The sequence below is a fragment of the Macrobrachium rosenbergii genome, chromosome 36, assembly GCF_040412425.1.
Source record: "Macrobrachium rosenbergii isolate ZJJX-2024 chromosome 36, ASM4041242v1, whole genome shotgun sequence".
Lineage (NCBI taxonomy): Eukaryota > Metazoa > Arthropoda > Malacostraca > Decapoda > Palaemonidae > Macrobrachium > Macrobrachium rosenbergii.
The window spans coordinates 248,336-274,928 of NC_089776.1; the positions used below are offsets into that span (position 1 = coordinate 248,336).

Genomic DNA, 26,593 nt, shown 5'->3' on the forward strand with positions numbered 1-26,593 from the left:
AGTAATGTGGACCTTCAGATGTGACTTCTGTAAGAACAAATTCCCACAGTCAGTGCCTCTGAAGGGCTTCTCACCAGTGTGAATTAAGAAATGTCGTTTCAGGCTGTGTCTTCAGGAAAACGTTTTCCCACACTCATTGCAAACAAATGACTCTCCCCAAGATGGATCCTCACATGGGTCTTGAGACTCGATTTACGGTGGAACAACTTCCCAGTCATTGCACGTGAGGGGCCTCTCCTCTGCGTGGATCTTCCCATGTGTGGATCGCCATGTGATCCTTGAGACTTGATTTACGCAAGAATGACTTCCGCAGTCCTTACACATGATGGGCTTCTCTCCCGCATGGATCACCATGTGAGTCTTGAAATGTGATTTCTGGGAGAACGAATTCCCACAGTTCTTGCACATGAATGGCCTCACCCCCGTGTGGATCGTCATGTGGTCCTCGAGATCCGATTTCTTGAGAACGACTTCCCACAGTCCTTGCACACTGAAGGGCTTCTCCTTAACGACTTCCTTTCTGACAGGTGGCAAATCGCCTTCATCTCCGATCGCTGACAACGAATCCTCAGACCTATGTTTCACGCTGTCATCAGACTCATAACAGACCTCCACTTCCATCTCCATTTCCATCATTGATCCAAAGATAGAGAGGTAGAGCTGGCTGGGCATCACTGGCCGCTAAACCAATATTTTCATGCTTGACAAGAGACTTCACTACTGGATCCTCAGTCTTGCTTTTCAAAGGGTATTCCAGGATGCTCATTTTAGCCTTTGGTCCTTTGACCTTGTTCATTTATTTATGGAAACACCAACTTTTTTCACTTTCTTTGATTGCTATTCAGTGCTTCTATCACTTTTATTTATTCATTATCTTATTTCCTCCGATTTCTCCTGTCACCGATGCACAAATCTGATATCTAGAGTGTTATATTTCCTATTTTATGAACTTATTCAACACCTCACAGGAATTTGCACTTAAATTCATTGCTGAACCCCATTCATTTCCAAAACCTTGATGCCACAAACCGACAACTTCTTGTTCGAGGGCAGAAACTCTGAAATATGAGAAGGTAAAAGATTATTAGAAAACTTTACATAAAAATGAAGCTTTTAATTTATTGTTCACAACAAACCCATCAATCATACTCAGCTCATATCGCAGTCAATATTTCCACAGACACTCGGATCCCCAAGTCTTCCGGATGAAGAACAGTTGTCCAAACATACAGTAAGTGTCTGTAAACAAACAGTTCATTAGAACTACTTCACTCATTCTGTTGATGTGTCTCACAAGATATTCCAACTCACTCAGAATAAGTATAGCATTTCAAATCATCGTTGTTGTCGTATGGCCTAAACGATCTGAAATGTACTGACCCAAATCGTAGCCTAAGTCTTATGCTACGACACCCAGGTTACTTCACTCTTATGTTAGGTTAAATTGTGATTGTATTAATACACTGCGTTGTGTATATTAACTAAACTAACAATATGAACTTACAATTGGCGTATTCAGTTGTTCCTAGCTCGATGTACAGTTAGACTGGCGTAAGCACAGTCTCTATTTCACTACCCTCATCTCGAGAACACCTCAAGAAATTCTTCTTACATTTCAATATGCATATCTTCTAAAGAAAGTTTCCCTACATGCACTTTAAAATGACTAGGAATACTGAAATGGATTTGTACACACCAACAATTATGGCTGCATTCTCAAGTCCTCCACTAGCTACATCCACACTACGTTACAGCTATGAAGCGACTGCCTTCATGGCTGTCTTTGACCGAAACCAAACCTTCGACTAACTACCGTGCAACAACCAATCCAGTACTTAAGCAATACTACAAGTATACTTACAATCAAACACACAAAACAACATAATACGAATTTCCGCTTTACGTAAATTGAAAGAGAATACTTAAAACTATACCACAACTTGCGGAAAAGTAAAATCTCTCGTCGAAGTTTCGACACAAGACTCTCCATTCTGACATCATCTTATTGTGAAACCTGTATTCCTGAAGTACTCACTGAATTATGTCATACCACTCACACCTGACCAGACCTTAGTCTCGTCACCAGTCTCGGACTTGTTGGCATGGCAGAAGCAGTTGTAGGGGGAATGGAATAGAATGGAATATAAAATCTTGGGCAAAAGCCAAGAGCTGGGACCTATGAGGTCATTCAGCACTGAAAGGGAAGCTAAGAGGAACAGAAAAGTTTGAAAGGCATAACGAGAGGAAACCTCGCAGTTGTACTATGAAACAATTGTTAGGAGAGAATTGAGTAAAGAAAGAGACAATGACAGAGGTACAGTGCAAGGAATGAAAGGGGTTGCAGCTAGGGGCTGAAGGGGTGCTGCAAAGAGCCTTAAGGAATGCCTATAGTGCACTGCGTGAGGTGCACTGAGGGCATTTCTTCCCTATGGGGCAGGAGTGGGGGGGGGGAACGAACAAAAGGAAAAATGTTCCTTGACGTCATCCTCTTGGCCTTTCACCACTTCCTCCAGTCAACACAACAAGAACAAGCGCTTTACACAGACTAAAGAGAAAGAACACAACTGACTTCAGCTCACAGAACAAACAGAACGAGGACTGACGTTAATGGGTGACAATGAGCACAAAAAGTATTATGGCTTTTGTGTTCAAAACTACAAACCTGGTGACCTGAGTCAAGACAGTGTCTCTCCTCTTGAGCACCAGGTTTGCCCATAGGTTAGCTGTCTGGTGGGCTAGATAGGAGAGGATCTACCTTCATACAACATCAGCCTCTTGAATGTGGCTTCCTCCTTGGAATTATGAGAACCCCAAGAGGAAGAGGAAGAAGTGATCTTGGCCACAGCAAGAGACTAAAGATCAATCCAGGACACCATCTAGAATGCTGCCATGGCAGTCAATTCCACTGCCCTTGCCTTCTGCTACAAAAGAGAAACTCCCTCTGCACGGAAGCAGTCCAGCGACAGACCCAGACACAGGCGAACCAGGTCTGGGTCAACCTGTTTGGTCAGAAAAGGCCCTCTGAGGTATTGTAGTATTTCCTCTGGTGTAGAGAGGCTGAGAAGTGTCTTGCACGATCAGCTAGACCTAAGTGAACTGTCCTGCCCAGACAAAAGAGAATTCACCGAGTCCAAGACCCCTTAGGTGAGTCACAACCATGGCAAGCCCATTGAGACTTTGGGTTCCTTTGGGGTTCCCAAAAGCTTTTGATGGCTGACAAATGGCCCACGGGGAAAGCACTGGTCTCTTCGGGATTGTTAAACTGCCGTATCAAACGGACGATTTCCAAAAAATTCCTCTGCAACTCGGGGTGTCCAAGTCCTGGGGCACAGGGCCCTCAAGCCCTTCCAAGTCATGGTCTTCCTGGGTTACTTCCTCTGCAGGAGAGGGACGTTCACCTGAGCCCCCTGGTGATCTCTCTGCCACTCGAGCATAAAATGGTCTGGTCCAAGGATCGAGCCCAGGGCGTATGCTTCCGTGGTCAAGATGGGATAGGAGCGGGAACATTCCCGGTTGAGAAACCTAAGCCTGCCTGGCTCCCAGAAAATCCCAAGGAGGTGGAGGGAACAGACGAGAGATTGTTCACATGAATGTGGACGAGGCTGTCCCAAAGACATGCTACAGTCTTCTGAGAAGCTGGGGCCTCGACAGTAGAAGAAGACTGGGTGGGGGACCCCCTCTTGCCGGCGTCACCTTTCCAGGACCCTTGCATCATTACCATACAGGAATGGGCAGAGGGTAAGTGAGCACCTGCACGCTCTGTACTCTCTCTCGCTGGGACGAGCCCAGGTCCACAGACCAGGGACCCTTATCAGCCTGGGAAGGTGACTTCCCGGGACCAGTACCAATGTGCTGGGGATCCGTGGAATCCCAGGTAGCAGTTGCTCCCTTGCTGGTAGCAATGGGAGCTGAGGTACTGGTAGTACTGCTAGCAAGAGATCCCGTAGCCTTCTCTGCGGAAGAAGGCTGGTCGTCAGAAGCCCTATGGGACTTCTTATGGCTGGGAGAGGTAGCCCTCTTCTTCCTCTACTTACTAGCTTTGGAACAAGAAGTGGAAGAGGTGACAGCACACAGTGCAGATGAAGACAAAGACAATGATGAATTCCAATTCCTCTTCTTTTACAGTAAACCGCCCGTATTCGTGGTCTCACAATTCGCGGACTCACCTACTCACATATACGCATTATTCGCTGTAAATTCGCCCATTCACGGTATTTTTCACTGAGAAATACTCACTAATTACTGTATTTTCATCTCATTTTCATGACTAAATGCACTTTTTGTGATAAAACTATTAAAATACTCAGGTAATGCTCGAGTTACAATAATTCACCTTACAATAATTCGATTTTGCAATGGGGTAAGCAATTAATACCGATACGACAATATTATTTATAAAATATTTTTAAATTTCGCGCAGGCCCAGGCAGCAGCGTAATCAGGCAGAGAGAGAGACCGAATTACAATAGACAACTTTTCCTCTATTTCTCTATCCCATCTTCTAGTTAAAAAAGTAAAAGAGAATGATAAAAGTATTGTTAGTAACGTTATACGCTTGCGTAAATGCATACAGCCATAAACAACCGACCAAGAAACTGTTGTTTTGCTTATAACCAAATTGGATAACAACAGCCGTTTACCTGGTATTTCAACCATCGTACGGTAATAAACAATTACTGTAGGTTATAGCACAAATGACGTTAAGTAGAATAGGACTGACAATTTTTTCGTTATACCCTTATTGGGTATGGATAAAAGATCATCAAGGAAGGAAATATACTGCTAAATTTAAGCTGCAAGTTGTAGCCGAAGCTGAGAAAACAATGTTTAAGTTGCTAATGACTATACTGTGCTGTAAATTATCGTGCATCAGCAACATGGATGAAACTTGACCGTAATTACAATTGGAGAGAAAGTATTTTAATCAAAACTACTGGGCATGAAAGAACATATCTGCTATTTTTATGCCGATAAGTTAAGTATACCTTAGTTTTACCAGACCACTGAGCTGATTAACAGCTCTCCTAGGGCTGGCCCAAAGGATTAGACTTATTTAACATGGATAAGAACCAATTGGTTACTTAGCAACGGGACCTACAGCTTATTGTGGAATCTGAACCACATTATAGCGAGAAATGAATTTCTATCACCAGAAATAAATTCCTCCAACTCTTCATTAGCCGGCCGGAGAGTCGGACTCGGGCGTAATGAGTGCAAGGCCACAACTCTACCGACTCACCCAAGGAAGCCAATAAAAGATATATATGCAAAGCTCCTATTATGATGGAATCAAGTGAAAATAGCGAAAGGAATCTTGACTTTTCTTTACACAAAACAAAAGCCACCAAACAGCCATCATCATCTATTACTGTAACGAAAATAATAGATGAATTAATTTCACAACCAGACATATTTTAGTTATATTTCGACTTAAAAACACTTCGCATAACGAAAAATAACCTTGCCCCATATAAATACAGTATCTAGAGATTCATTTACGCTAACTAGAAGCACGAAAAGTGCTCTGAACTGAGTTAAATACAGCGAATAAAAACCGCATACATGATTTCCAAACCAAAACATTCATCACTATGATCGCAATTTATAATACAAAAGCAATATAAGAATAAATACAATATTATTGGATACAGTGAATTAAGGCATAACACTTTTTTAAAAGATCCATGGAAAAGATGCATATTCGTTATGTTGACATTTGTATAATATGATATGTGAATATAGAGTACAGTATAATGTAGGCTACACTACCATATATGTATACAATATTCCACAGTGTAGGCTAAGCTAATTCTTGTTTGTTATTCAATTTCTCTTTGTATTGAATTAGTATGTCACTTTGCATGAACCTCCAGAATTAGCAGATATTATTAACAATTACTATACCATGTATATATAGTATATTTTATAGTGTAGGCTAGGCTACCATACATGTATACATGGTACTGAATATCCTAGTGTAGGCTATGCTATGTTCGAGATACGTTTTGGTATTTCCTAAGATTTTTCAACAAACGATGGTTTTTTTGGAACCTAACCCCATTCTAAATAGGATAATACCTGTATAAGCATTTTTAGTTTGTTGTGTGTGTTTGAACTACAGTATCAAAATAGGTACTTCTATGTTTTTAAAAGGGTTCTAAGTATTCACGGGTTTTAGCTATTCGCGGGGAGGTGTGGTACGCATCCCCCGCGAATACGGGGGGTTTACTGTACTTCTTTTTCTGGTCATGGCAGGCCTTGGACAGCAGGGTGTGGAGAAGGATGTCACCAAGGGAAGACAATGTAGAGGGTACCACTTGTGGGCACACTACCGGAGGCATGTTCAAAGGTACCACTGACATAGTGGTGGCCGTCAAGTCGGTAGACGCCATAACTGTAGAAGTAGTGACAGGTAAGATGGCAGCAGTTACTGGAAGGCCTTTGGAGGCCTTCAAACCCTCAGCACTTGACTCCCCCGGAGGCCTAGGGATGGCCGTAACTCCTTAAGCCCCTCAGGCTCCACAACACCTGAAAGACAAAGTGGGTTAAGGGAGGCAATCTCCCTTCACCCTACGTTGCCTCTCTACTGACGAAGCAGTAGGAGGCAGCGACTGAGAAACTGCTCCCTTGGGAGTAGCATTACCAGGTGGAAGCTTGACAGGGGGCAAAAAGGAATCCGAGAGAATCCTCAGTGTGACCGGAGAAGTACAGGCAGTTCCCGAGTTATGAGACACCCGACTCACATAAATCTGATCTTACGACGCTAGTCATAATAAATATGGATCTGACTGCAACGGTGACCTGAAGTTACGACGCTGGGCTGGGCGGTGTAGGTACGGGACGCAAGCTGGTACTATTTTTAGTTTTCTGTGAAAGAAAACTATTGTGACAACTTTGTCTGTCCATCTGCACTTTCCTGTCCGCCCTCAGATCTTAATGTCTACTGGAGCTAGAGGGCTGCAAATTGGTACGTTGATCAGCCACCCTCCGATCATCAAACATACCAAATTGCAGCCCCCTAGCCTCAGCAGTTTTTTTGTTTAAGGTTGTTAGCCATAATCCTACTTCTGGCACCACTGTAGGTACCAACAACACAGGCCACCACCAGACCATGGCAGAGTTTCATGGGTCGTGGCTAAGTTTCATGGTTGAGGCCACCACTGGACTGTGGCCGAGTTTCATGGGCTGAGGCTAAGAGTTTTAAGGGTCGTGGCTGAAAGTTTCATACAGCGTTATATGCTGTACAGAAAACTCGATTGCACTGAAAAAACTTTGGCGCATTTTTTGCTTGTTTATTGTCGTTCGGTGCAGCGTAGGAATACAGTGTAAGTGAGCAAGACCCACGCTGGGTCAGTGGCGTAGGAATACAGCACAAACAAGGCAGACCGTGTGGGTCAGTACTCACTAGGGCGCCACAGTGGCACGTTGTTCTCGCCATTAGCATACACAAAGCATATCGTGCTTCATATCTTTTTGCCCTTTATTATGGCTCCAAAGCGTAAGGCTGATTCTTCTGATGGCAGTATGCTGAAGAAAGGAAAGCCATCATTTGACATAGTGAAGTGTTCAGAAAGGAGAACCCAACACTAACACAGGTCGTTCGCTTGGGCCTGGTTGGTCGACGGTCGCTACCATTGTTAAGGATACGGAGAGTGTCCTTGAACACATGAAAGGAGCTGCTCCTATGAAAGCCACGATTATAACCAAGCTGCACAGTGGTCTAATTGCTGAGATGGAAAGATTACTGTTGATCTGGCTTGAAGACCAGAATCAGCATCGTATTCCAGTGAGCCTTATGGTGATTCAAGAAAAGGCTCGAGGGTTATATGGGGCACTGAAAAGGGAAAAGGGAGATGGGAGTGAAAGTGAACCGTTTATGGCGAGTAAAGGATGGTTTAGTTGCTTTAAGGGGTTCACGCTAATTTGCATAATCTTAAGGTGCAAGGTGAAGCTGCTAGTGATGATGAGGAAGCAGCACAAAATTTTTCCAGTGGGCTGGCTGAAATAATCAGAGAGGGGTCACTTACCCAAGCAAGTGTTTAATGTGGATGAGACAGGCTTATTTTGGAAGCGTACGCCGAATCATACATACATCTCAGAGCAGGAGAAGTCAGCACCAGGCCATAAAGTCAGTAAGGAGGGACTGACTTTACTTCTTGGGAGTAATGCTAGTGGCAACTTTGAACTGAAGCCCTTGTTAGTATATTTGGCTGAGAATCCAAGGGCACTCAAGAGTCATCTCCCTGTCATCTGGAAGTTCTATCTAATAAGAAGGATTGGGTTACTTCATACCTTTGAAGACTGGTTTAATGATCACTTTGTGCTTTGAAGGGTCTGCCCATTAAGGCCTTGCTTGTGTTGGATAATGCTCCTGGACACCCTCCCTCACAACTGGATGACACGCATCCTAATGTGAAGGTAGTTTACCTTCCTGCAAATACCACATCCATTTTGCAACCAACGGACCAGGGTGTCATTGCCTCCTTCAAGGCCTATTACCTCTGAAGGACAATTAACCCTTAAACGCCTAATGGACGTACCATACGTCGACGAAAATTGTCTGTTGGATGTCAAGTGGACGTACCATACGTCGACTAAAAATGCTTTTTTTAAATATTCGCGGAAAAATAATTATAGGCCTAGTTTGCGGAAGGTTTCAAATCACGTGCCTTGAGGGATGCTGGGAGTTCACGGATCAAGCTGTTGTTTTGTTTATAAGCGTCACAGACAGCATCAGCGTCGGACCGTGCGAGAGCGATTTTTTGACGCATCCGTGTTTTGCAGAACTTTGGCGAGTGTTTGCGTATTTGTGCTGCAACAGGACGTTTGCAGAGATGTCTCAAAGCTGTCAGGACCGTGAAAGGCGCATACTGCCTGCGGTAGTGAGCGTGTGAGACGAGTTTTAGACTGGGATGCTGGAGAAGGACCCAGCAGCCAAAGTGACCCAGCTTCTCACCGCCGTGTTGTTCGCCCACGTGTGACGAAGGTGACCAAGGACCACATCCCGTGCCTTTACGACCCTAGGAAGCATCGGAGTGTCCTGAATAGGGGCATCCGTAAATTTTTGAAAAAACTTTTCCTTCGCTGAAAATCCTGGCATTTCTTGAGTCACCTTGTCGTAATTTTTCCGCCATTTTATATTATTCGTTACATAAAGTGTTATACATCAAAATGTGCGCAATTTCATGTAGAATACAACAAAAATAAATCATTCTTTTTAGTTTTTAACAGTTTTGAAATATTTTCATTTAAATCACGATAACTGACAAAATTTTAACATTCGGTCAATTTTGACTCGACCGAAATGCTCGAAAAACGCAATCGTATGCCAAAATTCTTACATTCTAGTAACAATCAATCATTTACCTTTATTCTGCAACAAAATGGAAAGTCTCCAGCAATATATTTCGATTTATGGTGAATTTTTGAAAAAAAACTTTTTCCTTCGCTCCGCAAAAAATCCTAGCATTTCTTGAGTCACATTGTCGTAATTTTTTTGCCGTTTTATATTATTCGTTACATAAAGTGTTATACATCAAAATGTGCGCAATTTCATGTAGAATACAACAAAAATAAATCATGCTTTAGCTTTTACCATTTTGAAATATTTTCATATAAATAACGATAAATAGAAAAATCAACCTTCGGTCAACTTTAACTCGATTGAAATGCTCGAAAAACGCAATCGTAAGCCAAAATTCTTACATTCTAGTAACAATCAATCCTTTACCTTCATTTTGCAACAAACGGAAAGTCTCTGGCACAATATTTCGATTTATGGTGAATTTTTTGAAAAAACTTTTTCCTTCCATCTGCGTGCGCGAACTCCGCTAAAAATCCTAGCATTTCTTGAGTCACATTGTCGTAATTTTTTCGCCGTTTTATATTATTCGTTACATAAAGTGTTATCCATCAAAATGTGCGCAATTTCATGTAGAATACAACAAAAAATAAACCATGCTTTTAGCTTTTACCATTTTTGAAATACAGTATTTTCATATAAATAACGATAAATGGAAAAAATCAACCTTCGGTCAACTTTAACTCGATCGAAATGGTCAAAAAATGCAATTGTAAGCTAAAAAAACTTACAGTCTAGTAATATTCAATCAATTTCCTTCATTTTGAAACAATTGGAAAGTCTCTAGCACAATATTTCGATTTATGGTGAATTTTTGAAAAAACTTTTTTTACGTCCGCGTGTTACGAATTCATGCATCATTTTGTGATAATATTTTCTCTGTGTTGCTTTAATCGTTTTATAATCTGTTATATACCAAAATCATCGCAATTTAGTGTACAATACAATTAAAAAAAATTAACTCATTAGCTTTAACCGTTTTGCTTACAGAGCGATTTGTATACAATTATGAGTTTTTTTTTTGCTGTCATATATTCCAATATTTATATATGATAATGATATTTTTTTTCATTTCTGATGGTTGCATACTAAACTTCTGGCAAAGAGAAAAAAGGAGCCAAAATGAACTCTTAATCTTAAAAACTAAGCGTGCTGTGATTTTTAAAAAAACTTTTTTCCGCTTCGGCGCTAGCCCCCGAACGGCGCTGGCATATGGGAGACGTTTTTGTAAATAGGGCTTCAGCGTTTAAGGGTTAACAATGCCTTCAAGGCCAATGGAAGATACAAGGACTGGACTCTCAAAAACTTTTGGAAGTCCTACAATGACAAATTTTAAAAGTCATTTGTATTTTTCCTAACTATACAAACCTGAGGTACTTTACATAGGAAATTACTTTAGCGAAGCTGGAACGGCCGTTAAACTTTCAAACAAGGTGGCTGGGCAGTTAACTACCATCCAGCCTACCCGGATGTAAACATTCCAATTTGCCTTTTGGCCCAGGTATGAGATTGAGGGGTGGCATGAGGTAGGCATAAAACTGTAAAGGACCTCAGGTTTGTATAGCTAGGAAAAATACAAATCACTTTTAAAATATCACAATTTTTAAAAGCAAATTGTATTTCTCCTAACTATACAAACCTGAGGCCTCTACATTGGAATTACCTTCGTAAAGCTGGAAATTGCCGTTAAACTCTTGAACAAGGTGGTTAGGCAGTATCTATCATCCGGGAGGTGGGAGGTCTGCCTCCCCAGATGTAAACATTCCAACTTGCCTTTCAGCCCAAGCATCAGATTGAGGGGTGGCATAAATTGAATCGAATATAGAAATTAGACCAAAGGCCAAGCACTGGGACCTATAAGGTCATTCAGCGCTGAAACCAAAAGTGACCTTAACAGGTTCGAAAGGTGTAACAGGAGGAAAACCTCGCAGTGGCACTAAGAATCATTTGTTAGGAGAGGGTGGAAACTAAGATGGAAGAAAGAGAATATGAAAGGAGGTACAGTAAACCTCCCGTATTTGCTGGAGATGCGTACCACACCTCCCCGTGAATAGCTAAAACCCGTGAATACTTAGAACCTTTCTAAAAACACTTAGAACTGCCTATTTTGATAGTTCAAACACACACACAAAAAACTAAACATGCTTTATACAGGTATTATCCTATCTAGAATGGGGTTATGGAGTTAGGTTCCAAAAAAAACCATCGTTTGTTGGAAAAAACATAAGAAATACCAAAACATATCTCGAACATAGCCTAGCCTACACTAGGGTATACGGTACCATGTACTGTATACATATATGGTAGCCTAGCCTACAATATAAAATATACTCTTTACATACACGGTACAGTAATTATTAATAATATCAGCTAATTCTGGAGGCTCATGCAAAGTGACTTATGATAATTCAATACAAAGAGAAATTGAATAACAAACAAGAATTAGCTTAGCCTACACTATGGTATATTGTATACATACACAGTAGCGTAGCCTGCATTATACTCAACTCATATATTCGCATATCGTATTATACAAGCGTCAACATAACGAATATGCATCTTTTCCATTGATCTTTTAAAATGTTATGCCTTAATTCACTGTATCCAATAATATTGTATTTATTCTTATATTACTTTTCTATATTATAAATTGCGATCATAGTGATGAATGTTTTGGTTTGGAAATCATTTATGCGGTGTTTATTCCGCTGTATTTAACTCAAGTCAGAGCGCTTTTCTTGCTTCTAGTTAGTGTAAATGAATCTCTAGATACTTTATTTATATGGGGCAAGGTTATTTTCGTTATACGAAGTGTTTTTAAGTCGAAATATAACTAAAATATTGCATTTTTTAAAAGTAAAATGCATTTTTCCTAACATACAAACCCGAGGTCCTTTACATATGGGGAATATTTTCGGTGTAGCTGAATTGGCCGCTAAAGACTTACAAGGCATGAGTTGGTATTACTACCAGCTGAGCATGTGGTTGGTAACAGTGGGAAGCCCAAGGTACCAACTGCCCAGCTTCACGCATTCACTTTACTTTCTAGTCTAGGGCAGATTGTGGGGAGGCTGAGGTGGTAACCTGAGTAAAGGACCTCGGGTTTATATGTTAGGAAAAATGCATTTTACTTTTAAAAAATGCGATTTGTTCCTACACAAATACAAACCCTTGGTCCTTTGCATATGGGGACTTAAGATTCAGTGGGAAGAATCTGAATGGAGGTCTCTGAATGACTGGAAGTTCAACCGCACCTTGTGTTCTCCAAAGGGTAAGTGCCACTGGACCATGATCACCGTTGTGAGAACTGTGGTGTCATGGACCAGTCTACTAGACCGTCCTTGCTGTTTGCTGTGACGAGGTTAAGGTAGGTAAACAAGCACACAGCACGGTGAAAGCCAGAAAAAACCCTTCCCAGCCATATAAGGGGTGACTTTCAGCTCCCATAGGGCTGGCCCAAAGGATTTGATTAAAATACTAGGTCTAGGCCTGAAATCAAGCGCTAGGACCCAATAGATCATCCAATACTAAGATGAATGAATTAAAATGAAATTAAAAACTACACATAAGCACATCCTCTCATACAATAAATACATTTACTCAGACTTCTTACATACATACTAAAAACGGTATATTAAAATTCAGAATATAAATTAAACAAAATTTTTAAAATTTCTCTTTTTGTAAAATTCAAATGTTAAAAGGGTTTTCATGCTTTTATTACTTACTTATTTTTATATTTTATTAATTAAATTAGTTCTTCAAGAACATCCAAACTGGAACGATTGAAAATGTGAAAGATTCTGACAAAATTTCTTTCACTGATCTATTTCCAAAAGGAGACATTCATTGTCGGTCATACTTTGGACATTCACATAACACATGTCTGACCGTTATTATTACTCTGCATTCTGAGCACTCGGGAGCCGGGCCATGTGGGCTGCTCATTAAGTGCCCATGTGTCAGACGAGTATGGCCTATTCTGAGGCGTGTTAAAATTACTTGTGCGTGTCTCTCTCTCTCTCTGATATGATGAACTTCATTTTTTAACATTAGGTTTTATTTCTTTCAGTTTGTTACTTTCAGGTTCTTCATCCCATATATATTGCCATTTATTTATGATACCCATTTTTATGTGAGTTGCATAATCAGTAACAGGATATTCACATTTGATCTTGTCATGTGAGTTGCTGCTTTAGCTGCTTTGTCTGCTTCTTCATTTCATTTCCTTTGATCCCTACTTGCAGGGATCCAACATATACTTTACATTTTTTCCATTATTATATAATTTATGGAGATATAATTTAATTTGTTGTACTATATTATTATTTGATTTGTAACTTTGAATAGCTTCTATAGCACTTCTTGAATCACTGAAAATCACAAAATTATTGAATGATGATTCTTTAATTATTTTTATAGCTGATGCAATTCCATACAATTCTGCTGTAAATACAGAAGCATTATTAGACCATGGGCAATCATCAACCTGAGCTGGTGAAGGTGACATGGGGGAAGGAATGCATTTATGCCTCAGCAAAGCGCTGACCCAAGGAGAGTGGAAAGTTCACACAAGCCAAGCTGCATTAGACCTCAGCTGAACTGAGTCGATAAATAGCGAGCCAAGCCAATCACACAAACATGATCTGGGACTGGGCAAGGTGAGCGAGCCGAGCCATTCACACGAATGCGATCAGGGACTGGGCAGGGTGAAAGCTCAGATTGACAGCCAAGGACAAGCACTGACCTCTGCTCTAGTCTCCCTTGAGGCCGAAGCCTCTCGAGGTGACGGCTTAAAGGGAGATCCTTGTCTGCTACCTAAAGCGCTCGGACCTTAGGGTCCAAGACGCGAGGTTGGGACCTAACCGAGCATACAAAAACAGAGCTGGCAGGTAGTGTTGAAACACCTGGATGTCTCGAAGTCTTCTCTCGTCCTGTGCCTGAGATTCTGCAGAATCCTGAGCACTCGGTGACTCGGCTCGGCTGAGCACCCTAGACTCCCAATTCTCTTAAGAACAAGCATCGGGAGTGGCCCCTTCTCGGTTTCCGAAGAAAAATCGACGAGGGACACCGAGACCCCAGTGAGGAATGCGAATCGATTCCCACCCCAAGGGACAGGAAGAGCCAATGAGAGAACCCACTGTCTGCCGGGAGAGAGGCAGTCCCTTAGAAGTCCCGGCAGGACTTCTAAAGGGAACCTTCTCCCTGCTTCTCCAGGTGCTCAGACCCTTGGGAGCGAGACACCAGTTGGGAACCTGCCGAGCACTCGGTGAAGTGCCAGCAGGAAGCGCCGAGACACCTGCATGTCTCAGCACTTTCTCTCGCCCTGTGCCTGAACTGGGACAGTGAGAGGTCTCTTCGGCACTGGTTCGGGATGCCCAAGATTCTACGAGCACTCAGTGGAACTCGCAAATGAGCACCTGACACAGCACCAGTCTTAGAAGCAGAACTGTTCAGAACTGGTGACAGAAGCATAAACCGAAGTCTGTGAGTCCGTGGCTACCAAAAAACGCAAGACCCCGACGAGGAATGCAAGTAAGTTCCCGAACCTGAAGGTTGGAAAGAGCTTTCAATCAAAAACCCACTGCCTTCCCAGTGGGGAGGCAACCCCTAGAAGTCCCTTGTAGGACCCCTATAGGGGAGGAGAGACCTCCCTCTTCTTCAGCCAACGAGCCTCAGAAGAGGGTGAAGAGGCAGGAGACGACAAGGATGAGGATGAAGAAAAAGAGGATGACGATGACACCTACATTCTTCTACCTACTCTTTGACACTTCTACAGGTGGTGAACAGGTCCCCACCAAAAGGAGCAGGTCTTAGGCATGGGTCCAAGTACAAGTGCTTGTACTTGGACTTGGCCTGGAAATAAAATTTTGAGTACAGTACCTGTACTTGAGATTTTAAAATTCAATGTTCTTGTATTTGTACTTAGCCAACAAATGCTTGAAAAATCAAGTACTTCTTTTGTACTCTTACACATTACATCCTTAGTAGGCTGTGTTGCATAACTAATTGGATAAAACTGCAGTAGTAGTGACAGTAACTTGACTATAATACATGGATTTTTGTTATAACGAATTATGTATGTCAATAATAAAGATAACTTGACTATACAGTGAACCCCACTCCATTCGTGGGGATGTCTTCCCCGCAAATAGCTAAAACTCCTTTGAATACTTAAAACCCCTCTAAAAACACTTAGAACTGCCCATTTTGATAGTTTAAACACAGAAAACCCTGTAAAAATGCATATACCTGAGTATTTTAATAGTTTTATCACAAAAAATGCATTTATTCATGAAAATTATATGAAAATACAGTAATTAGTGAATATTTCTCGTGAAAAAATACTGCAAATGGGTGAATTTTCCGCGAATGATGGCTAGATATGTTCTACAGAGAAACTTGGCATCAGATGTTCTTTTGAGTAATTTTAAGAATCATGAGAACGCAAATGCGGGGTTTACTGTATGTGGATTTTTTGTTATAATGAATTGTGTATGTCAATAATAACGATATACTAAGTTTAATTCAAATGATTTAACATCTACTGTTGTGTATCAACAGAATATAAGTCAATTTTCATGCAATTAATTCAAGAATGAACCTGTGACAACCTGTTCACTTCCTGTCTGTATCTGCAGACAACATGATCAGTTCTGTAGTTTAGTCTTTCAGCAGCCATCATTCATAGCTGTGCCAGTGTCATTATGGCATCACCTAAGGACTCTGGCACAAGGAGCCACTTCAAGTTGCCACACCTCCTGGCACATTCGAGTCAATCTGCAAGGAGTGTGATTGTGGTTACATCCAATCTTCACAAACATATGAAGGTAAGCTAAGCTTCTTAAATTTCACATGTTGTGGTTGTGGGGCAGAAGCAAAGTTATAGCAAAATATTTTTTTTTATTTTGCAGGATAATTGTAGGCCTATAGTTAACTTTAACAATGAGGCAACAAAATATTAAACAATACACATAATGAAAATATAAAAACATCTTTTACAAAAACTGTTCAGTTAAAAGTAAATTATAAATATAAACCTACATATATATAAAACAGCAATTATCCATATGAACCCATAGGCCCATGGACCTCTTGAGGGCTGTAGCTGTCCTTGACAGTTACAGAGGGCAGTATTTCTTACTCATTTGTTTCATTTTGTAATAATATTTGAAGTTAAAGGATCACATAAAATATATGGGCTGAGAAATAAAACATTCCATTTGTTGTCGGCTGACTGCTGTTACAACCTCGGCTCTGTGAAGCGTTATTTCATACAGAAATAAACATTAACCCTAAGAATATAGTCAGCAAACTACCAGTAAAGCAATTACCCCATCGATAGCCTACGACCTCGAACAGTTCATCAAAATAACAATGTTTTGCATCAAGAGAGAGAGAGAGAGAGAGAGAGAGAGAGAGAAATGAGTTATCAATTATAATTTTTATTTTTCATTAATATCTTGTGTGTTTTACAGCCTAGTATTATTCACCACGTATTTGTAAATTATTCCCAAATCTTCATTCATTAATAACTATTAAAGGAGTGAAAATATTAACTATTAAAGGAGTGAAAATATTAACTATTAACAAAGTGAAAATATTAACAATTAAAGGAGTGAAAATATTGACTATTAAAGGAGTGAAAATGTTAACTACTAAAGGAGTGAAAATATTAACTATTAAAGGAGTGAAAATATTAACTATTAACAATGAAAATATTAACTATTAAAGGAGTGGAAATACTGACTATTACAGGAGTAAAAATATTAACTATGAACAAAGTGAAAATATTAACTATTAAAAGAGTGAAAATATTGACTGTTAAAGGAGTGAAAATATTGACCATTAAAGGTGTGAAAATATTAACTATTAAAGGAGTGAAAATATTAACTATTAACAAAGTGAAAATAGTGACTGTTAAAGGAGTGAAAATATTAACTATTAACAAAGTGAAAATATTAACTATTAAAGGAGTGAAAATATTGACTATTAAAGGGTGAAAATATTGACTATTAAAGGAGTGAAAATATTAACTATTAAAGGAGTGAAAATATTAACTATTAACAAAGTGAAAATATTAACTATTAAAGGAGTGAAAATACTGACTATTAGAGTGAAAATGATATTTTTATGATAAAATAAAGTTTTGTACATACTTACCCGGCAGATATATACTTAGCTATAGTCTCCGACGTTCCCGACAGGAATTCAAATTTCGCGGCACACGCGACAGGTAGGTCAGGTGATCTACCATTTCCGCCGCTGGGTGACGGGAATAGGAACCATTCCCGTTTTCTAATCAGATTTTCTCTTCCACCTGTCTCCTGAGGGGAGGCTGAGGGTTATTAATCGTATATATCTGCCGGGTAAGTATGTACAAAACTTTATTTTATCATAAAAATATCATTTTTGTACATGCAACTTACCCGTCAGATATATACTTAGCTGATTGGCACCCTTGGAGGAGGGCAAGAGACAGCTAATAACTAAAAAATGGGAAACAACATATGTTGTAGGATATACAAAAAACCATGGTTCTTACCTGATTGGGCAGAAGACTTCATGGATACTGTCTATGAGTCTGCTTGCCTCAAGAGCTTCAGCGAGGATGTGACCTATGACTGACATCCCTTCTGGATCGTGTCAATGGGGGATGACCCACTTACATGACAGAGCCTGTTATGGATCGTGTCAATGGGGGCTGACCCACTTCCATGAGAGCCTTTACCTGAATCATATCAATGGGGGCTATCCCTCTTACATGACAGAGCTAGGTATTAATAAAAAACTACAAGGAGCTAAACAACCAATCCCGACCACCTGACCAAGCCTAACCTTGTTAGTGATACGAGATGAAAGGGAGGCTTTACCCAACACTCTCTTCCAACCGACCATAAAAAACACACATCACCACGCATTAAAAAACAACTAACATAGCTAGACTATAAAGGATTAGATTCAGCTCCTTGACCCAGCACCGAATCCGCAGATACGTAGGCTCCGAGAGAGAAGCACTTCTCATAAGTAACACGCACATCTCTCAAATAATGAGAAGCAAACACCGAATTACATCTCCAGTAAGTAGAGTCCACAATAGACTGGAGAGACCAAGACTTGTGAAAAGCCAGAGAAGTAGCTATGGCTCTCACCTCATGTGCATTAACTCTCAGGAGCTTCAAGTGCTCGTCCTTGCAAGAAAGATGCGCCTCCTTGATGACGTCTCTGATAAAGAATGCTTGGGCGTTCTTAGAAATAGTTCTTGTAGGATCCTTTACTGAGCACCAAAGACTTTCAGTATTACCTCCGAGCTGTTTCTTTCTATCTAGATAGAATTTAAGGCTTCTCACTGGACAGAGAGTGTTCTCCAACTCTTGTCCTGTTAAAGTCGAAAGTCCTTTGACCTCAAAACTCCTAGGCCATGGCTTGGAAGGGTTCTCATTCTTCGCTAGGAAGAGGGGCTTAAAGGAGCAAATCGCAGAGTCCTTTTTAAATCCGACTGTACCTTCCACAGCCTGTAATTCGCTTAATATCTTCGCCGTAGCAAGAGCAAAAAGGAACAAAGACTTCCTAGTCAGTTCCCTGAACGAAGCAGATCGAGGGGGCTCAAACTTCTCGGACATCAGGAATTTCAAAACCACGTCCAAATTCCAGCTGGGAGGTCTAGGGGACTTGTTTTTAGACGTTTCGAATGACCTGATAAGGTCGTGAAGGTCCTTATTCTCCGAGATGTTCAGATCTCTATGTCTAAAAACCGAAGAAAGCATACTTCTGTATCCCTTAATGGTGGAAACCGCCAGATTACACTGTTCCCTTAAGTAAATAAGGAAATCCGCGATGTCCGTTACAGAGGTACTGGAAGAGGACACTTTCTGAGCCCCGCACCATCTTCTAAAAACCTCCCACTTCGACTGGTAGAGGCGCAAGGTAGAAGATCTCCTGGCTCTGGCGATAGCCTTTGCAGCCTTGCGCGAAAAACCCTTCGCTCTAACCAATCCTTCGACAGTCTGAAGGCAGTTAGGTTGAGAGCGGGGAGATTCTTGTGGAATCTGTCGAAGTGGGGCTGTCTGAGAAGATCGCTCCTCAGAGGGAGCGACCTGGGAAAGTCCATCATCCATTCCAGTACCTCTGTGAACCAGTCTTGAGATGGCCAAAAGGGGGCGATCAGGGTCAATTTGGTGCCTATCGAGGCAGCTGAATTTTCTTACTACTTCCCCAGGATCTTGAAGGGGAAAAGCATACCCGTCAGACCTTCCCAATTTAGGAGAAGGCTGTCTATCGCCACTGCTCTGGGGTCCGAGATAGGAGAGCAGTAGGTCTCCAGTCTTGTTCCAATGAGTGGCGAAGAGGTCGATATTGGGTCTCCCCAAAGGCTCCACAGCCTTTCGCAAAACCTCTGGATGGAGGGTCCACTCTGTGGGAAGAACTTGGTTCTTCCTGCTTAGTAGGTCTGCTCTCACATTCCTTTCCCCTGTACAAACCTGGTGAGGAGAATGATGTTTCTCTCCTCCGCCCACAGCAGCAAGGTTCCTTGCTGTGTCGTAAAGGGAGAAGGAGTGTGTTCCTCCCTGCTTTCTGATATAAGCCCAGTTGATGTGCCAGGACATCTGTTCTCCTTTGATGTGCCAGGCCTTCTGATCCCTCCCAGGTGCCTGACACTTCTTCCGAGCCTAGTGTTGCTCCCCAACCCGACTCCGATGCGTCTGAAAACAACACTAGGCGAGGGCTCGGCGGTTGAAGAGGAATTCCTCGACCCAGCTTCTGGGGGTCCAACCACCAATGGAGATGTTCCTTTATCCGCCAGAGAAACAAGGAAGGAATCTGTTAATTCTTGGGACTTCTGATCCCAATTTTCGTTCAGGAAGAACTGAAGAGGTCTTAGGTGCAGCCTTCCCAGAGAAACAAACTGCTCCAGCGAGGAAATGGTCCACAGCAGACTCATCCGCTCCCTCACGGAACAACTGTCCTTCTCAAAAAGGCTGTCACCTTTTCTGCAGGCAGCGTTCCTTCTTTCCAGGGAGGGAAACGCTAGAAAACCCTGAGAATCCATCAGAATCCCCAGGTAGACAATTCTCTGCTGAGGAATCATCTGGGATTTCTCGAGGTTTACTAAAAGTCCTAGAGACTGGATCAGTTTTAAGGTGAGAGATAGGTCCTCCAGACAACGGTCTCTCGAATGGGCGCGAATCAGCCAATCGTCGAGATACAAGGAGATCCTTACCCCCTCTAAATGTAGCCAATGAGCCACATTCTTTAGAATGCTCGTGAACACTTGGGGGGCTGTGGAAAGTCCGAAGCACAGAGCCCTGAACTGGAAGGTTCTTCAATTGACCATGAACCTGAGGTACTTCCTGGAGGAGGGATGGATGGGTACGTGGAAGTAGGCATCCTGAAGGTCGAGGGACACCATCCAATCTCCTGGACGAAGAGACGACAGAACAAAGGATGTCGTCTCCATCGAGAACTTCTTCTTGATGACAAAAACGTTCAGGGCGCTCACGTCCAGCACCGGTCTCCAACCCCGAAGTTTTCGGCACCAGAAAAAGCCGATTGTAAAACCCCGGGGAATGAAGATCTTGAACTGGTTCTATGGCTGCTTTTGCCAGCATTTGATCGACAGCTAGCAGAAGGGCTTGTCTTGAACAGAGTCCTTGTATCTTGCCGATAACTCCCTTGGAGTTGTTGTCAAGGAGGTTTTTCCCTGAAGGGGATGAGGTATCCTTTCCTCAGAATGGAGAGGGACCAGTCGTCCGGCCCCCTCTGTGGAGCTGAAGACGGATCTCTTCTTCAGCAACCCAGTTCCAAAAAGGGAAGCGATCTCCTAGAGGCCGTCCATGACCGCCTTGTCTAGGCAAGACAAAACGCTGCTGAGGTCTTCCACACTGATGAAGTCTTCAGGTCTAAAGTTCTCTTAGCTAAGGCCTTGAGAGACCAGTCCATGAAGTTGAAGATTCTAGGATACAGAAAAGGCCCTTGAGGAAATGGTCCAGCTCACACATACCCCAAGAAGCCTTGGCCGAATTGAGAGAGCCTTCTTGAAGAATCGACCAGGAAGAGAAGTCCGATCCAGCCGATGAGGGGAGGGCCAACCCCAAGTTCCTTGGTCTCATACCAAATTCCAGCTCTGCCAGAGAGTCTGGAAGGAGGCAAGGAGAAAACTGTCTTGCCAGCATCCTTCTTCGATTGAAGCCACTCCCGAAGCCCTTAAACGCCTTCTTCATTGAGATAGAGAGAGTCGGACGCATCTTCACCATAGAGGAGGATCTAGAGGTCTTTGTGCTCAAAAGCATAGAGCCAGGAGGAGGAGGAGAAGCAGGTTTAAGGGAATCTCCAAACTCCTGAACAGGAGGAGGAGGAGAAGCAGGTTTAAGGGAATCTCCAAACTCCTGAACTAGTAAAGTTGCCAACCTCTTATAGTCAGAAATACTGACATCCTTGGGGATTCATCCTCCGACAAAACTTCCAGGCCAGCAGGAGGAGGAGAACGCTTGGACAAAGAAGGGCACTTGACAGGAGAAGAGCGCCTAGAAGGAGAGGAGCCTCTGACCACTGAAGAGCGCCTATCAGGGGAGAAGCGCCTGCTAGAAGACTGGTGCCTGACAGAGAAGAGCCTCTAACTAACGGAGAGAGCCCTTACTAGGAGATAGGCGCCTACCAGAAGGGAGGGTGGCTGGGGAGGCGCTTCTATGAACAGAAGTATGTGACTTGAAGTGAGAAGAGCGCTTGTCCGGAGAGAGGCGTTCTCTAACAGGAGAAGACCGACGACGAGGACATGAGCGCCTGGAAGGAGAGGCGCTATCATCCGAGGAAGAGCGCCTAGAAGAGAAGCGCCTGCAAGGAGAGGAGCGCCTGAAGAGAAGAGCGCTGTTACTGGAGGGGCGCTAACAGGAGAAGAGCGCCTCAACGAAGAAGGAATCCTATCAGGAGAAGCGAGGTCAGGAGAAGAGCGCTGCAAACTGAAGGGCGCTTGCTGGGAGAAGGATGTTTCTTGGAGGACTTGATGGGAAGAGAAACATCCTTCCTACGAGAAGAGCTCTTAGCCAAAGAGCCAGCAAGAGCAGAAAGCTGAGCCTGGAGGCCAACCAGGATCTGCTTAGTGGACTCCTGAACCCTGAAGAAGAAGAGGGAGATCTCTGAGTTCTCTTCTTCACAACGGGAGAACCCTCTGGGAAGCGTTCTGGGCTAGAATCCATAGCGTCTCCTCTAGGCGCCTTTCAGGTCCTCTTCAAGGGCGCGACTCCTTGGCCGAACTCCACCACGTTTGGGCGAAGACGAAGCAGAAGAAAACACTTCCTCAGGATCCCTTTTCTGTGGCGATCCAAGGCAGCCTGGGACACGACAACAGGAGCTGCCGAAGGGACGCCTGACCGTTGGGAATGCTCTTCATCCCCTTTGCGGCTGTCGACATTCCTCCTCCACTGGTCCTGGGAGTTTGGAAGAGGTCTAGGCCTAGGAGCGATGTGGAGCCGGTCAGACGCCCCCTCCACTACACTGGGGACACTAAACAAATCACTGTCACTTTTTACCTTTTTCTCCTCCATTGCACGCATCTGCAATTGCATCCTACGGATTGTGGCTTTCATGGCAGCCATCTCCGACAACGAATCCGCAGGTTCGATGAAGGGTGAAGGAGCTGAAACCAAAGGAGTGACAGGAGAATCTACAAGAATGTTAGGGTCTACTTCTACCTCCTTAGAGAGAGACCTACTAGAGCTCCTAGAAGAAGCCTTCCTAGCTCTATCCTTCTCCAGCTTACGTACATAAGCACTCAAAGCCTTCCATTCTTGTTCAGTCAGATTCTCACATTCAGTACAAGTATTATCAATACAGCAGTCATTCCCCCGACACCTCATACATACAGTGTGAGGATCTACCGAAGCTTTCGGTAGTCTCACCTTACAATCCGGTCTAACACACACACGAAAAACAGGTGCAACATTCTGATCAGACATCCTTAAAGAAAATTCCTAAGCCAAATTCAAAAACAAACCACAAAAGCGTATGCCAAGCCAAAGATCCAATACGTCACCAAAGGTCAGTCCAAAATAAATCCTCAGCAAGCGAAAAATGAAAAATCCAAGCAGGAGGAACCAACAACAGATGTTGCGGAACCAGCGACAGAGAAAATCTGATTAGAAAACGGGAATGGTTCCTATTCCCGCCACCCAGCGCCGGGAATGGTAGATCACCTGACCTACCTGTCACGTGTGCCGCGAAATTTGAATTTTTGTCGGGAACGTCGGAGACTATAGCTAAGTATATATCTGACGGGTATCTGACGGGTAAGTTGCATGTACAAAAATATTAACTATTAACAAATTGAAAATATTCACTATTAAAGGAGTGAAAATATTGACTATTAAAGGAGTGAAAATACTGACTATTAAAGGAGTGAAAATATTAACTATTAAAGGAGCGAAAATATTAACTATTAAAGGAGTGAAAACATTGTCATGCAAAACAAGAAATGCATGACGCAATAGGCCAGATGATTATATCATGTTTAGATGTCAGGCAACGATGTTATAAACATGTTAGTAAAGCAAATGCTTTTCATCTCTTAATTAAGGGTTTTTCCTATTTTTCTGGTTAGCAATGGTGTAGTGTATTAAGTCTATTGCATATAGCTTCTGTGTATTTTCTCATTAGTGAAACAAATTCAGCTCAGCCTAACTAGAAATAAATCTTGTTCTCCCTGTTGTTGCGAACTTGGTTTGCTGCTGTCAAACGAGACATTCACTCAAATTTTGCTAAACTTTTTGTGCAGTTTGTGTTTTCTTTTTTTATCTCAAACGTCACAATCAATCTCATAGATATTTAATCTCCTTGTTAACAAAAATATGCTACATTTGCCTCACTCAGCTGCAGATCCTAAAAATAACATTAGAACAGAAATAAGATCACTGGATCCTCACACGTTAAGGGCTGTTATGGAACTTTTTCAAAAAGAGCATGTTTATGCGACCTGCAAATGGACACCATTAAAAAAGAGTTCATCTTTCACACCTACTGTAAGGAGATATGTAAATCTCACATCATTTTTCTGTAACATACCAAAATATCAACAATAAATGAGATACTGTATTAAATACTCAAACCCCTTCATGAGATATTAAATACTCAAACCCCTTCGTGAGATATTAAATATTCAAACCCCTTCGTGAGATATTAAACACTCAAACCCCTTTGTGACTTATGGCCCACTCTGTATATGCTATAGATATTCATAAATATTAATGTTTATTTTTCTCTTTATTCCCGCAGAAACACAATGCTTCCTATGAGAGGAGAGCCCGTGCTCGTGGTAACACTACTGAGTCTCCTGGGACAAGCCAGTCAACCATTGAAGATTTCATTACAGTGTCAGACCCAAAGAAATATGGGGCACATGATGCCCGACAAAAGCAACAGGATAATGCACTAGTGCTCATTGTGGCGTGCAATCTTGTGCCATTTTCTGTTGTTGAAAGCCCTTACTTCAATGGCTTACTTAATTCAGCTGACCCCTGTTATCAGATGCCTACACACAAGCACTTAAGTCAACAAATTGCTACAAGACAAATTCTCACAGGTGAAGGAAAATGTTCAAAAAAGTCTAGGGAGTGCAAAAACCATATGCCTAACACCTAACATCTGGTCTAGCCATCAGATGAGATCATACTTCCCGGGAATCACAGCTCATTACATCAGAAAATGGTCATTTGAAATTGTAGTGTTAGCTTGCAAGTGCTTCCATGGATGCCATATTGCACGCAATATCATGGAAGAGCATGAGCATCGAGGATTTTGATATAGGCTCAAAAATTACAGACATCACAACTGACAATGCTACTAATATGATCACTGCATTTTCTCTGCCAGGATTTCCCAATATTTTTCAGAAGCAAATAATGACACTGATGAGGAAGAAGATCTCGATGATTTGGGTGTATATATTTGATTCTGCTGAACTGTTGGAAGTTTTACCAGCTGAGCATAATTCCTGCTTTGCATAAACAGTGTAACTGGTTGTGAAAGATGGCTTCAAAGCAGCAGGACAGTTAAATGTTACACTGAGCAAAGCATCAAAATTGGTTTTCTTACATGCATAAATCAACAACAGCAACAGATGTTTTAGAAGGAGAAAGAAAATTAGAATCAGGTTGTGCTACTCAAGTTGGAATTTGCAATTAAAGATGATCAGATCTATTCAAAAGGGTACCAGAAGAAAAGCTGAACAGTTTGGATGGTGAGCCAAAGCTTGGCGCTTATGACCAAAATATTCTTATTGACATGCCAGAAACTTCTGAACCATTTGAGGAGGACACCGACTGTGCCCAAAGACAGAATTCTGTTTCCTCTAGCCTAGTCATTCCATGTGTACGAGGGCTCAAGTTTCACTTAGAGAAAATGCAATCTAAGTATAACAGTGGTTTGGTATTTGGATTGAAGAGGTCATTACAGAAATGCCTCCAGGTATAAGAAGAACAGAAAATATATCAAATGGCAACTATTCTTGATCCAAGATTTAAATCAGATTGGTGTTCTGAAGAAGAGGAAAAGGTGAATCTTAAGTCTTCTGTCATAACTGCAGCCCTGTTTATGTCCAAAGATATTACAGCTTGTGCAAGCATGGATCCTGCTACAGACCATACAGAGGATATACCAGGACGTAGTTCAACTGAACCAAAAAGGAAGAAACTGTTTAGTTTTATGGGTAACCCAGTTCAACAGTCAACAGATATAACGCAGATTCAGGAGTCTAATAATATTGAATTTCACACATACCTGAGTCAGTCATGCATTTCAGAAGAGAAAGACCACAGAGAAACATTTCCAACTCTTGCTAAGATGGCACAAAAGTCTCTATTAGTCCCTGTTTCTTCTGCCCCAGCAGAAAGGATTTTCAGTATTGCAGGAAAAGTGTTTCACCCAGATACACGTCTTCTTACTCACAAGAATTCCGAGTCTGTGATGTTTGTAAAATGCAATGATAAATCCTACAAGTAGATAAGAGAGAACTGGTAATGGTATCAAAGAGAAAGAAATATAATTCTGTTTAGAATTTTTCATATTGAAAAATCACAATTTTTAAAAGTAAATTGTATTTTTCCTAACTATACAAACCTGAAGTCCCTTACATTAGGAATTACTTTTAGAGTAGGCTGGAAACGACTGCTGAACTTTCGAACAAGGTGGTTAGGCAGTTAACTACCGTCCGGGAGGCGGGAGTACTGCCTGCCTGGATGTAAA

General features: G+C 42.0%; 1 protein-coding gene and 1 long non-coding RNA gene across 3 annotated transcripts in view; one reads left to right on the forward strand and one right to left on the reverse strand.

Moving 5' to 3' along the window:
• The window catches only part of LOC136856544 (uncharacterized), a 213,005-nt gene that overhangs the window by 30,309 nt on the left and 156,103 nt on the right, over nt 1-26,593 (reverse strand). For both annotated transcript variants that reach the window (XR_010858389.1, XR_010858390.1), the window contains exon 2: nt 75-1,058. This is a non-coding gene — a long non-coding RNA (uncharacterized lncRNA). The remainder of the gene's footprint in view (nt 1-74; nt 1,059-26,593) is intronic.
• LOC136856543 (E3 SUMO-protein ligase ZBED1-like) lies at nt 16,020-26,098 on the forward strand. The gene is made up of 2 exons (XM_067134384.1): nt 16,020-16,191; nt 24,626-26,098. The coding sequence occupies exons 1-2, from the start codon at nt 16,069-16,071 to the stop codon at nt 24,989-24,991; spliced, it is 489 nt and encodes a 162-aa protein (XP_066990485.1). The 5' UTR covers nt 16,020-16,068; the 3' UTR covers nt 24,992-26,098.